The sequence below is a fragment of the Heterodontus francisci genome, chromosome 14 (assembly GCF_036365525.1).
Source record: "Heterodontus francisci isolate sHetFra1 chromosome 14, sHetFra1.hap1, whole genome shotgun sequence".
Classification (NCBI taxonomy): domain Eukaryota; kingdom Metazoa; phylum Chordata; class Chondrichthyes; order Heterodontiformes; family Heterodontidae; genus Heterodontus; species Heterodontus francisci.
The window spans coordinates 70,048,679-70,062,676 of record NC_090384.1 but is presented as its reverse complement, the minus strand read 5'-3'; the positions used below and the strand labels follow the sequence as shown (position 1 = coordinate 70,062,676).

Below are 13,998 nucleotides of genomic sequence, written 5' to 3'. Positions count from 1 at the left end.
GTTCGGCCCTTCATCAGACTTGCCAGTTTTCTCTTTTCAGATGTTGACAAACCTTCATCTTCCATTTTTATTTCTGATATACAGCATTTCATGTTCTTGCTTTTATCTCTCAAAATGCAGAAGATATTCTGAATAGATCAACAACAACTTACATTTATATAGCACCTTTAACACAGTAAAACAGCTCAATGTTCTTCAGAGGTATGTTGGCAAACAATATCAGGCATCAAGCCACATTAGGAGATATTAGGATAGATGAGCGAAAGCTTGGTCAAACAGGTAGACTTTAATGTATGTCTTAAAGGAAGAGAGATGGGTAAAGAGGTGGAAAGGTTTATAGGGAGGAATTCCAGAACATAGGGTCTAGGCAGCTTTACACTTTAAACTTCTGAACTCCATGAACAAGTTAGTCATTCAATTTGATGGATTTCACTTGGGATGGCACTAAAGGATGGATGGACAAGGTGCTACGACCAAGGCAGGAGGAGCGCACAGTCTTTCTCTAGTTCCACTTCTCCACAGGTCACAACATCTATTTAAATATGTACCCAGTTACCAATGCAGCCAATTATATACTCTATCTATTTTCGTTTCAGAACAAATTCCACCAACCAGGTTTCTTTAATAATCAACAAAAGTACTAAATTATTGTAAAACAAGACTTAGTCAATAAAGATGCAAAGCACACAGTTTTAAATATGACAGTATATAATATATATATTCTCTTCTAGATATCCAACACACACACACACAGTTAAAGGAAAAATAAAGGTGCTTTGACCAAAGTACTTGTTAATTCCTGAAGAAAAAGGATGATATGTTATGTTCCAAACAGCATACAGTCAGACGTCCGAGTACACGTAGACGGCTCACTGGGATCTTTTCAGAAACAGTTTGTTCAGGAGAGGTTGAGAGGAAGTCTTCCAAAAGCTTCTCAGGAGAAATGCCGCACCAGGCGTTGCAGTTATCACACGCTGGATTCTTTTTGCAGGGTTTCTCAGAGAGGTGGAGAAAAGATGAGCTGGGTGTTTCTTTCAGCAGGCTACAAACCCAACTGACTCAAAACAGTTTTCAAAAATGAAACCCACTCTTGGGCACCATAAATCTTGACATGTCACTTCACTTGTAAACAATTCCCATAGTCAGAAGGCACCTACTATTTACTTAGCTGAAGACATGTGACATCCAGTAAATGTTGTTTTGAAACACAGTCCTTCCAGTGACACTTTTTAAAAAAAAAGTCGAGTATCTATGGAATCACTTCATTTCTCCAATGAATCCATCTCCACAATTTCGAAACATGAGTCCTCAAAAAATATTTAAAAATTGAAGCACTTTCATAACAAAAGCAACTCAAAATTCTATTTTGGAAACTTGTTAACACTGAATTAATCCTTTACAAAGTTTAGTGACAAGAGCTCTATGTATCAAGTGTGCAAAATCAACATTGGTACGCTTCATTTTTGATAAGTACTTTTTCCCAGCTGGCCCACTCACAGTACCTTGAGACTTGGCATCTGATCTGGGGACCATAATCCAAATGCAACACAACTACAACTGCAAACTAAGTGGGAGCTTCCCTTTCTAGGTGTCAAATACAGACATTCCATTCAGGAAGTGAAAACAACTGGCAAGAGGTTGAATAGAATCTGAGAGTTGTTGGGGTTTCCCTCAAACTTTTGAGCCATATGCATGGGACTCAAAGGGTGTTGGGGGTAGGCAGGAAAGTGGAGTTGTGTCCATAAACAGGTCAGCCATAATCTTATAGAATGGCACAACAGGCTCGATGGGCCAAATAGCCTACTCCTGCTCTTAGTTCGTATGCACGTATCTACCTTATGTTCGTAAAATAACCACTGAATTCAGTTGAAGCATACAGTGTACTGAACGAAGCATGACTGAGCGTTAATTTTGAAAATTTGAGTCAAGAAACCAGTCAAGATCATGCTGGACAGACAGCACTGAAGGAGTCTATTATCAATTGGCATTGTTAAACAGAAATCACTCTTCATTTTTCAGAATGCATTAACCTGAAAATAGGGAAACAGACTCATACTTTACGCTTAACAGTTTTAAAAGCAGAATCTTCTCACTGAAGGGAGTAAAATGACAACAATGAATGAGGAGCTTAAACTGAACCAATGCTTTAGTTACACAGGAATGGCAACAATCACAGTTTACCATCTGTCACCACACACTGGAAGTGCGATGATGCAACAATCACGGACTAACTCTGAAGAGTTATGAAAAATGCACTTTATCTTCAAAAAATGAAACTTTATTTTAAAAAGTGAACAATGGTCCACAATGGCCACTGAAGAAAAAGGGATTGGCCTTTTATGTGTTCAAACAGTTCTGACAAAGACTAATGACAAATCTTCAAATACAAAAGGTGCAAATGAAACCCATCTTACACCTATGCTAAAAACATTCCAGAATTGAATGTCTTCTTCTGAAACAAAGGAGGTGTGAAGTAGCCATGTCCTGAGCCATTGTGCGATCGCCATGGGGAAGAGAGGAGAATGTCTCTTATCAGGAGGTGAGCGGTGTACAGTTTTACCTTATAAAAGACAGCCAGCGAGAGAAAGACTGACCCAGACAGTGAAGCTACATGTAACAGCTCAAGTTCCTGCCGAGCCAGGAAGCACAGTGCTCTGCTGAAAAAATATGACAGTATACCGTAGTGAGAGCTAGAGGTAACCCACCATCTTCAACAGAACCATCAATCAAGAGAGAAATCTACAATCATCTCAGGCCTGCATCCATCAAGAACTTGATTCACAAGAGAATGCAACAGGTTAATCGTAACCTTTCCCCCCATTAAAAACCACTTTCCTCTTTCCCTTCTGTATCTGTTTCTTCTTGTGTGCGTGTGTGTATGCATGCAAGCAAATGTGTGAGTGGATGCGGCTGCAACAATTTCGGGATAAGGTTCACTAATCAATAAAGAATTGACTTTCTTTTTTAAGCCTACAAGAAACCTGCCGCTGTCTGTTTATTTGAAAAATAAAACACCAAGGGGCCAAACTCTACTACAATTATGCCTTCTGCGGTCAGCTGGGTAGTTGAACAGGGGGAAACACCTATGTCACACCATGTGACCATAACAAATTGGAAGCTCGAAGCCAGGATCTGAACCACCAGACAAATGAGAGATTTGGAAAACGGGAGGAAAATTGTGGAAAAATAAACAAACAGGTTTTCTGGTAGCCTCCTGTATTTCCCCATGGTACTAGAAACAAAAGAGATGGCCAGATTTAATGCTCAGGAGTTTTTAGAGCAGGGAGAGATATCCCATGACAAATTTAACACATTAATTGTCGAAGATTTAAAAACCTATAGTGGTGGGAATCACTTACAGACAAAAAGCAAAGAAACCTGAACTGATGAAAAGTCTAGCCAACCATTTTAAACTAACCTCTGAACTAGAAGACAACAGCATTGAGTCAGAGGCTGAAAAGATAATTCTAGCTAGAATCCAGTTACAGTTGAAAAAGAGGGAGAGTTTCAGCTTCAAAAGGAAAAAGAGGAAAGAGAATTTCAAAAGGAAAAAGAGGAAGGGGAGATGCAGTTGAAAAGGAAAGTGATGCAATTTCAAAAGGATAAAGAGGAAATGCAAAGAGAGGAAGCAGCAAGAAGACTTGACTTACAGAGACTGCAAACCCAAAATGAACCCAAAAAAGTCACTCAAAGCTTATCCCCAATTCAGAGCAAAACTTTGATGAGCTGAGACACTCAAGACTAGTGCCAAAATTTAATGAGGAGGAGGTGGAGTCATTTCTCATTTGAGAAAATAACTACCAGGCTAAAATGGCCGAAAGAATTCTGGACTCTCCTCTTACAAGGTGAGTTTGTGGGTAGGGCATGTGAAGCTTTTTCCCTGTTATCAGAAGAAAGTTCTTCTGATTATGAACAAACTTAAACTGTAATTTAAATCCATATGAGCTGGTACCAGAAGCATACAGACAGAAATTCTGACACACCCGAAGACCCACACAGACTTACATTTAATTCAAAAGAAGCAAACATATGGCTTTTGATTGCTGGATACAATCTCTCAAGCTAGAACCCTCATATGAAAATTTGAAAGAAGTGATGTTGCTGGAAGTGTTTAAAAATAGCATTCCAAATAGTGTAAGAACCCACATTGAGGAACAAAGAGTCACAAGAGTAAGGGAAGCAGCTAAAATGGCCAACGACTAGGAATGAATACATAAATCCCTAACTCCGAATAAATTTGGGTCTAGTAACTTGTCCAAGCAAGGAAGAGATAGCAGGGATGCAGAGGAAGCAGAAATAGGCATGAGAAAAGTTGAGCAGGGAAGGAAAACCTGACCAGTCTCCAACTTTTGAAAGAAGGAACCCTGCAGATAAACCAGTAGGGGTCTGCCTGACATGTTTCCAGTGTGGCAAATCTGGACATGTCCAGGCCAAATGTTGATATGCCAAAAAACCAACAGGAGTCACTGCAGTCTGGTGCTTTGAAAGTTATAAGCTTGTGTTCTAACATCATGTAAGACCAGAACACACATCAGAACTTTTTGCACAAAGGAAAAATGGCTTCTTCTGTGTCCCAGGCACCAGACACAGAGATAACCATCCTCGGGGATACCAGTTGTTTTCAAACCTACTGACAGCCAAACTGACAGAAATGCCACCAGAAAGCAGAGCAAATATCACAGTATTAGTAAAAGGGCCTACTGACAAATGCTTGAAAGTTTCCTTAGTTAAAATTTACCTACAGATTAAGTTGGTCACTGGGGAATGACTTGGAAGGAAGCACAGTATTGCACCCAGAGGGTCCAGAGCAGTCCAAGGAGACTGGAGAAACTGGGGGGAGAAAACAAAACTCTGTACAACTGCAGAGGGCTGGGAAAGTCCCAAAACTCCCACAGCGGGTGATAGAGTCAGTAAAATTTAAAAGGGCCCAGATCGAGCCAAAAAGATTTAATGAAGGTAAGATAATAGTTGCAAAAGCTGAAAGAAAAGCAACCAAGGTAAAAGCCTGCTCAGGTCGGGAAAAAGAACCCGACCCGAACCACAGCAGACCCGAGCCCGACCCGGCCCAAGTCCCTCAGATTTTGCCCCGAACCCGACTCGACCCCCAGCTCAGGTAAGTTTCTTAATTTCAATACTTATCAGCAGAGCACTTACCCTGTGTGTACCCACACTTTTTGGGATTTTCTTCTCCCTGCTGCTTTCACATGCGTTCAAATCCTCTGAAGAAGGAATTTTCCTCCACACAAGATCAGGGGGCAGGTTGTTCAACCTTGCCCGTCTAAGAGCGAAGTCCAAAGTACGGAAAGTCCTCATCAGAGAACTCCTCTTTGCTGACGATGCTGCTTTAACATCTCACACTGAAGAATGCCTGCAGAGTCTCATCGACAGGTTTGCGTCTGCTTGCAATGAATTTGGCCTAACCATCAGCCTCAAGAAAACGAACATCATGGGGCAGGATGTCAGAAATGCTCCATCCATCAATATTGGCGACCACGCTCTGGAAGTGGTTCAAGAGTTCACCTACCTAGGCTCAACTATCACCAGTAACCTGTCTCTAGATGCAGAAATCAACAAGCGCATGGGTAAGGCTTCCACTGCTATGTTCAGACTGGCCAAGAGAGTGTGGGAAAATGGCGCACTGACACGGAACACAAAAGTCCGAGTGTATCAGGCCTGTGTCCTCAGTACCTTGCTCTACGGCAGCGAGGCCTGGACAACGTATGCCAGCCAAGAGCGACGTCTCAATTCATTCCATCTTCGCTGCCTTCGGAGAATACTTGGCATCAGGTGGCAGGACTATATCTCCAACACAGAAGTCCTTGAAGCGGCCAACATCCCCAGCTTATACACACTACTGAGTCAGCGGCGCTTGAGATGGCTTGGCCATGTGAGCCGCATGGAAGATGGCAGGATCCCCAAAGACACATTGTACAGCGAGCTCGCCACTGGTATCAGACCCACCGGCCGTCCATGTCTCCGTTATAAAGACGTCTGCAAACGCGACATGAAATCGTGTGACATTGATCACAAGTCGTGGGAGTCAGTTGCCAGCATTCGCCAGAGCTGGCGGGCAGCCATAAAGACAGGGCTAAATTGTGGCGAGTCGAAGAGACTTAGTAGTTGGCAGGAAAAAAGACAGAGGCGCAAGGGGAGAGCCAACTGTGCAACAGCCCCAACAAACAAATTTCTCTGCAGCACCTGTGGAAGAGCCTGTCACTCCAGAATTGGCCTTTATAGCCACTCCAGGCGCTGCTTCACAAACCACTGACCACCTCCAGGCGCGTATCCATTGTCTCTCGAGATAAGGAGGCCCAAAAGAAAAAGAAAAAAAAGAAAGACTTACCCTGTGTGTCCGGCCCAACCAGGACCCGGCCCGATCCGCACCCAACCCGGCCCAAGCCCGAAAGCCAGACCTAGAAGAGGGGCCCGGCCCAAGCCCGAAAGCCAGACCTAGAAGAGGGGCCCGACCCAACCCGAACCAGACATGTCGTCGGGTCCAGTCGGGTTCAGGTCAGGTAGCAGGCCTTTAAACCAAGATATGGTTAGCTGAAACATTTTTTAAGGATTTAAATAGGGACGCGGAAAGTTCCCAAACAAGAAAGCCAAGCGTGATGGAGATGCCTTACCCATCTGAAGTGCCACAGGGGAATGCAGTGGAAGCTGGACAACCACCTGCGAGCAGCAGTGCCCCACAGGACATGGGGCAGATTAGGGAAACACATATCTCTGAAGTAAAAGGAAAAGGGAAGGTAACATACTCTAAAGCGAATCACTAGTGAAAATCACAAGAAAACTAACAGTGTGATCAGCATGGATCTACCCACTGAAGAATCACACCATCAGGTTCCAAATCCAAAATTAATCAAACCCATTTAGAGTCAGAACTCAGCAAGAACAAGGGACAGGAAGAATTCCCAGACACCTCACAGGGGCTAAAAAACAATGTATCACCCACTATTGCCCTAGAAATAAGAACTATCAATGTGCCAGAACCCGAATGATTAACACCATTTATTGTGGAAGCAGTAGTTAAGGGGCTAAAGCTTGTACAAACAGGGAGCCTCACAACAAGCACTAACAGAAATTTGCATACTACAAGCTTCAGCAACAATCACATGGTCCTGGAGATTATCATTCCTAAAGTAGTACAAACTGGTCTGAGAAACTACCACCCCATTTGACAACACATAATCAAATGAAATGCAATTTTTTGATGGTACCTCCGCCAAAGGAAGGATGATAAAATAAAAAGTAGGCTGGAAGCCTGAGGAGTGAATGAAATGAATTTTAAATTGATGTGACCCTAAACCGTCGTACTGTTTCTAATTTCCCTCTTTGTAAACCCAAAAAAAAGACATAAAAATGAAAACAAGGAATTTCATTTTTTTCCCTTTTGTAGGGAGGTGTTATGCACATGGGAAGTGCGATGATACAACAATCACGGACTAACTCTGAAGAGTTATGAAAAACGGGCTTTGTCTTTAAAAAATGAACCTTTATTTTATAAAGTGAACAATGGTCCAAATGGCCACCTAAGAAAAAGGGAAATAGCCTTTTGCGTATTCAAACAGTCTGACAAAGACAGGATAAAACTTCAAAGCCAAAAAAGGTGCGAATGAAACCCATCTTACACCTATCCTAAAACATTCCAGAACTGAATGCCTTCTTCTGAAATAAATGTGTGAAATAGCCACGTTCTCGGCTATCACCATGGGGAAGAGAGGAGAATGTCTCCTACCAGGAGATGAGAAGTGACACAGTTTTACCTTAAAAAAAGACAGCCAGAGAGACTGACCCAGAAGGTGAAGCTACGTGTAGCAGCCTGAGTTCCAGCTGAGTCAGGAAGCACAGTGCCCTGCTGAAGAATTCCGACATCTACAGTGATAGCTAGAAGTAACCCACCATCTTCAACAGAAATGTTAATCAAGAGAGAAATCTACAATCATCTCAGGCCTGCATCCATCTAAAACTTGATTCTCAAGAGAATTCAACAGGTTTATCGTAACCTTCCCCCCTCACCAGTAAAAACCACCTTCCTCTTTCCCTTCTCTATCTGTTTCTTCTTGTGTGTGTATGTGCGTGTGTGTGCACGAGTGAATGCGTGAGTGGATGCGGTTGCGACATTTTCGAGATAAGGCATATTGATCAATAAACAATTGACCTTCTGTTTTTTTTAAAACCTACAAGAAAACCTGTTTAAGAAACAAAACACCAAGGGGCTAAACTCCAGTACAAATATGCTTGCTGCGGTCAGGTGGGGAGTTGAACAAGGGGAAACACCCACGTCACACCACATGGCTGTTACACAGCAGAATAGTATAATTTATTTTAGCCAGAAACGAATGGTTGATGTAAAGATGGTAAACTGAGAGGAACGGTTTTCTGACACATTGGGCTGGATTTTGTTTTCCCATGGCCAGGAGCGGCGGCAGGCAAAAAAAGGCAGCCTGCACACACGGGATGTGCGCTGCCAAACCGCAGTGATCTTGAGCTCAGCGGCTCATTAGAATATGCAGGGCAGCCACCCCCTTCCCCAATCACGTGGCGGGGGCGGCCTCTCCGATGCCGTGAATGGCGGCAGCTGTCTCTGTGCAGGCATGGCGCCATTTTTAAAGGGCTGTCAGCTCTGCTCAGAAAATGCAGAGTTGCCCTCGTTCCCCTCCCCTCACTACACTGAAAATAAATGTTTGCCCCTCCCCCCAAACACTACATTAACATTGCAGAGTTGATCCCTTCACCCCTGAACTGCACATAATGCAGAGTTCACCCCTTCCCCCCCACACTAAAAATGCAGATCTGACCCCGTCCCCTCCTCCACTACTCTAAAAATGCTGGGTTTCCCCCTTCCCCACCTTGGTGGCGCCAGCTTTCCCTGGATGGGACAGTGAAGGTGCGTGAGTGCCGCCCATTGCACTGAAGCCCCGGAACTGCTGATAAGATCACTGCGGGTTAGGTTTTAATGCATGCAAACATCCTATTTAAATATTTAAAGTTGGATTCCGTTGCCGAGTGGCAGAGGGGCCGCCACGGAGCCTCGCCACCGCTGGAAAGATCGGGCCCAGCAATCCTGGCATTGGACTCCTTGGTGGGCCGCTGTCGCTCCGATCTTCCAGCGCCCCCCACCCCCCGCCAGGGAGCCCGACGTCGGGAGCTGAACACAATTCAGCCCATTGTAATGACATGGTCTTCAAGAGTTATTGATCAGATATTTTGATTCTCATTACAGATTTTTTCCAAACACAGCATTAAAATGCAAACTAAGCACTGGGGTTCATTTCTCGAGGGATAGAATTGAAAAACAAAGTTGTTACACTGGACATGTATAGAACCTTGGTTAGACCACACTGGTCACCATATTGTGAAAAGGTTACAAAGGCACTGGAGAAGGTACAAAAAAAAATTCACAAGGATAACAGAACTGAGGGAACAGGAAAGGTTGAAACATCTGGGGCTATTTCCTTTAGAAAAGAGAAGGCTGAGGGATGAACCGTCAAAGGCCTTTCAAATTATGTAAAGGTTTGATAGGGCAGATGCAGAGAAAATGTTTCCATTTATGGGGAGAATCCAAAACTTGAAGACATAAATGTAAGATAGTCATTCATATATCCATTAGGGAATTCAGGAGGTACTTTTTTATCCACAGAGTGGTAAAAATTTGGAATGTGCTACCATGAGGAACAGTTGGGGCAAATAGGACAGATGCATTTAAGGGGAGGCTAGATAAGCACATGAAGGAGAAAGGAGTAGAAAGATATGTTAATGGGGTTATTGTGCTCCTCTCGCAAAAAAGCATTGTGCCAGGAGCAGTAATACTTTAAATTTACGCCTCAAAAGTCCCCTTTCCCTCCTTCTATATCACAGGTCATTGAATCAGACATTTATATGATATATACCCATTAGTCCAAGCATGTCTATTTTGAAATGAATTTCAGAAATTGCTCCTAACATTTTAGTTATAAACGCAAGAAAGAATTGACTGAATTGAACTTTAATTTTAAAATTAGATGAACTAGAAACAGATTCAAAATAAGCTTAGGCTGATCTCTGATCATTAATCAAGGGGAGAATAAACAAACTCAGGCTTAAATTAGTTAAAAATGACAAATTAGGCACATCAACAGAAACACCAGTTGGAATGCCTAAAGGTTCAATTGCTTAGACATCATTACATCTGCCAACTTTTGTATCAGCTTGTTCATATGTATCAAACCTTTGATATAATGTGTCGTTTTCTTTAGCAGGAAAAAACATGAATTGGTCAACCGAAGCTACAGGCATTGCACAATCACTGCAGAATATACAAGAATTTGTTTTAATTGTACACAGAAGTTTGATGGATGTTTGTTAAATTCTCATCCTCTGAATCCTGCTAAAGAAGTAATTCCATAATTAAATTATAAAAAAAAGATATATCCTATTATAGGAATAATGAACATTTCTGAATCATCCACTCACCTGCAACTGTGCAATTTGCATTGATTTTTCAAGTTTTCCCACTGTTAATTGAAATGGACGTGTGTCTCCATCAGTCACCTACAACAAGGCCATCAGATAATCACTGCAAGACCTGGGTTTTTGTGCACAATTCTCTATGTAGCAGCTTCCTAATGTTCTTTGGGGTATACAGCGAAGGTGCATGCAAAGCAAGTCAACAAAAAGGAATTGTCTTTCTGCTATATCAGCCTCCGAGTGGAAGTGGGAAGGTTTTTGACGTACTACTGTAAGGCATCAGCGCTCCTCAAACCTGACAACGTGAGTGAAGTAGTTACCAGTAAAGAACAGGAATAGCTGTGAATATTAAACTGTTCAAATCTCATTAAATGGGACCAGAAAGGGTGGGGGTGGGGATAGAGAGCTGCAACTTCCTTTGTACATTCCTCCACAAAGAATATAATGCTGTCCTTTAGGTGTTTTGAGGGAAAAGCTAATTAGACTTGAAAATAATGAGTTTACTACACATGTTCTTCTTCTACACAAGCAAAAAAAAAGGGTGCGTATGACAGACGTCAGGTGGGCAATGCAATTGAGCACCCAGGCTGAATATAAAAGGTTCTGAGGGAAAGTGAAACAACAAATAAGAGAAGCAAAGAGAAAATATAAGAGACTTGTGGCAAACATAAAAGGTAATCTAACCGGCTTGTCAGCAAAGTTAGAGCCCATGGAATAAATGGGACAGTAGCAACATGGATGGGAAATTGGCTGAGTGACAGGAAACAGAATAGTTTTGAATGATTGTTTTTCGGACTGGAGGAACATATATAGTGGTGTTCCCCAGGGGTCGATGTTGGGACCCCTACTTTCCTTGATACATATGAATGAGCTAGTTCTAATTTACAGGTCATAATTTCAAAATTTGCAGATGACACAAAACTTGGAAGTATTGTGAACTGTGAGGAGGATAGTGGTTAACTTCAAGAGGACATAGGCAGGCTGATGGAATGGGAGGACAAGTGGGAGATTAAATTACTGAAGAAAAGTGTGAAGTGATTGATTTTGGTAGGAAGAATGAGGAGTGGCAATATAAATTACAGGGCAAATCAAAATCCTGGAACTCACTCCCTAACAGCACCGTGGGTGTCCCCGCACCAGATGGACTGCAGCAGTTCAAGAAGGCTGCTCACCACCACCTTCTCAAGGGCAATTAGGGATGGGCAACAAATGCTGGCTTTGCCAGCGACACCCACATCCCATGAATGAATAAAAAAAATCTAAAGGGGTGCAGGAGCAAAGGGACCTAGGAGTATATATGCACAAATCATTGAAGATTGCAGGGCAGGTTAGAGTCATGGAGTTCAAAAAAGGATAAACCTTCATAAAACACTGACTCGGCCTCAACTGGAGTATTGTGTCCAGTTCTGGGCACCACACTTTTGGAAAAATGTGAAGGCATTAGAGAGGGTGCAGAAAAGATTCATGGGAATGATTCAAGGGTTGTGGAACTTCAGTTCTGTGGAAAGATTGGAGAAGCTGGGTCTGCTCTCCTTGGAGAGGAGAAGATTTGATAGAGGTGTTCATAATCATGACGAGTCTAGACAGAGTGCATAGGGAGAAACTGTTCCCATTGGCCGAATGATCCAGAACCAGAGGTGATTGGCCAAAGAAGCAACATGAGGAAAATCTTTTTTACGCAGCAAGTGGTTAGGATCCGGAATGCACTGCCTGAGAGTGTCAGAAGGCAGATTCCATGGAGGCCTTCAGAAGGGAACTGGATAATTATCTGAAGAGAAAAGTTATGCAGGGCTACAAGGAAAAGGCGGGGGAATGGGACTAGGTGAGTTTCTCTTGCCAAGAGCCAGCATGGACACAAAGAGCTGAATAGCCTCCTTCTGTGCTGTAACCATTCTATGATTCCAACACAGACCACTGCATTGACAAAACCCTATGGGCATAATTCACTCAGTCTGGGAATTGTGGATGGTAGGCTAAGAGGAGAATTAAAAAACATTTCTCCGACTTGATACTAAGGTGCAAGCTATCTGTCAGATAGAGACTTTGCCTGAATGTGGAGATTCCAGAGGTGAAAGGGCAGTTGTGTAATGCAGTGAACCTCTACTAAGTGGTTGGCACACCCATTCTGATCACGTACGCCAGTGTGCTAGTGGTTAAGTTGGATGGTGATATGGATCCAACAAACATCATCTAGAACAAAACAGAACTTTACTAGGTTTAAATTCCTAATACATCACTGTTCATGACAGAACTCAGAGAGATTGAATGGCAAAGAAATCGTAGAAATAGAAATTTACAGCAGAGAAGGTGGCCATTCAGCCCATCGTGTCCATGCCAGCTGATAAGTAGCTATCCAGCCCTTGCATCCACTTTCCAGCTCTTGGCCTGTAGCCTTGTATGTTACAGCACTTCAAGTGCATATCTGACTATTTACTAAATGTTCTGAGGGTTCTTGCCTCTACCTCCCTTTCAGGCAGAGAGTTCCAGATCCCCACCATCCTCTGGGTGAAAAGATTTCAACTCAAATCCCCTCTAAACCCACTTCCTTACCTGAAATCTATGCTCCCTGGTTAGGGACCCCTCACCCAAGGGGAATAGGGCTTTCCTATCCATTTTATCAAGCCCGCTCATAACTTTATACACCTCGATTAGGTATCCTCTCAGCCTCCTCTCTTTCAAAGAAAACAACCCTGGCCTTTCCATTTTTTCCTCATAACTAAAATTCTCCAGTCCTGGTAACATTCTTGTAAATCTCCTCTGTAACCTCTCTAGTGCAATCATATCCTTCGTATAGTGTGGTGACCAGAACTGCACGCAGTACTCCAGCTGTGTCCCAAGTAATACAAAAGCAAAATACTGCGGATGCCGAAATCTGAAAGAAAAACAGAAAATGCTGAAAATACTGAGCAGGTCAGGCAACTGTGTTCTGTTTTTTTCTCCACAGATGCTGTCTGATGTGCTGAGTATTTCCAGCATTTTCAGTTATTGTGGCTTAACTAGTATTTTATACAGTTCCAGCATAACCTTCCAGCTCTTATATTCTATGCTTCGGCTAATAAAGGCAAGTATACTTTATGCCTTCTTGGCGGCACAGTGGTGCAGTGGTTAGCACCGTAGCCTCACAGCTCCAGCGAACCGGGTTCAATTCTGGGTACTGCCTGTGTGGAGTTTGCAAGTTCTCCCTGTGTCTGTGTGGGTTTTCTCCGGGTGCTCCAGTTTCCTCCCACAAGCCAAAAGACTTGCAGGTTGGTAGGTAAATTGGCCATTACAAATTGCCCCTAGTATAGGTAGGTGGTAGGGAAATATAGGGACAGGTGAAGATGTGGTAGGAATATGGGATTAGTGTAGGATTAGTATAAATGGGTGGTTGATGGTCGGCACAGACTCGGTGGGCCGAAGGGCCTGTTTCAGTGCTGTATCTCTAAAACTAAAAACCACCTTATCTATCAGCCCAGCCACCTTCAGGTATCTGTGGACATGCACTCCTACATGTATCCTACAATTTATTGTGCAGTTCCTTGCTATGTTAAGCCTTCCCTAAATGTATTA

At 42.9% G+C, this 13,998-nt stretch overlaps 1 protein-coding gene across 1 annotated transcript in view; it reads right to left on the bottom strand.

Annotated features, from left to right (window-relative positions):
• LOC137376913 (uncharacterized) overlaps window positions 1-13,998 on the bottom strand; it is a 158,162-nt gene that overhangs the window by 118,272 nt on the left and 25,892 nt on the right. The window contains exon 9 of the mRNA XM_068045868.1: window positions 10,456-10,533. Within this exon, the coding sequence (XP_067901969.1) occupies window positions 10,456-10,533 (78 nt within the window). The remainder of the gene's footprint in view (window positions 1-10,455; window positions 10,534-13,998) is intronic.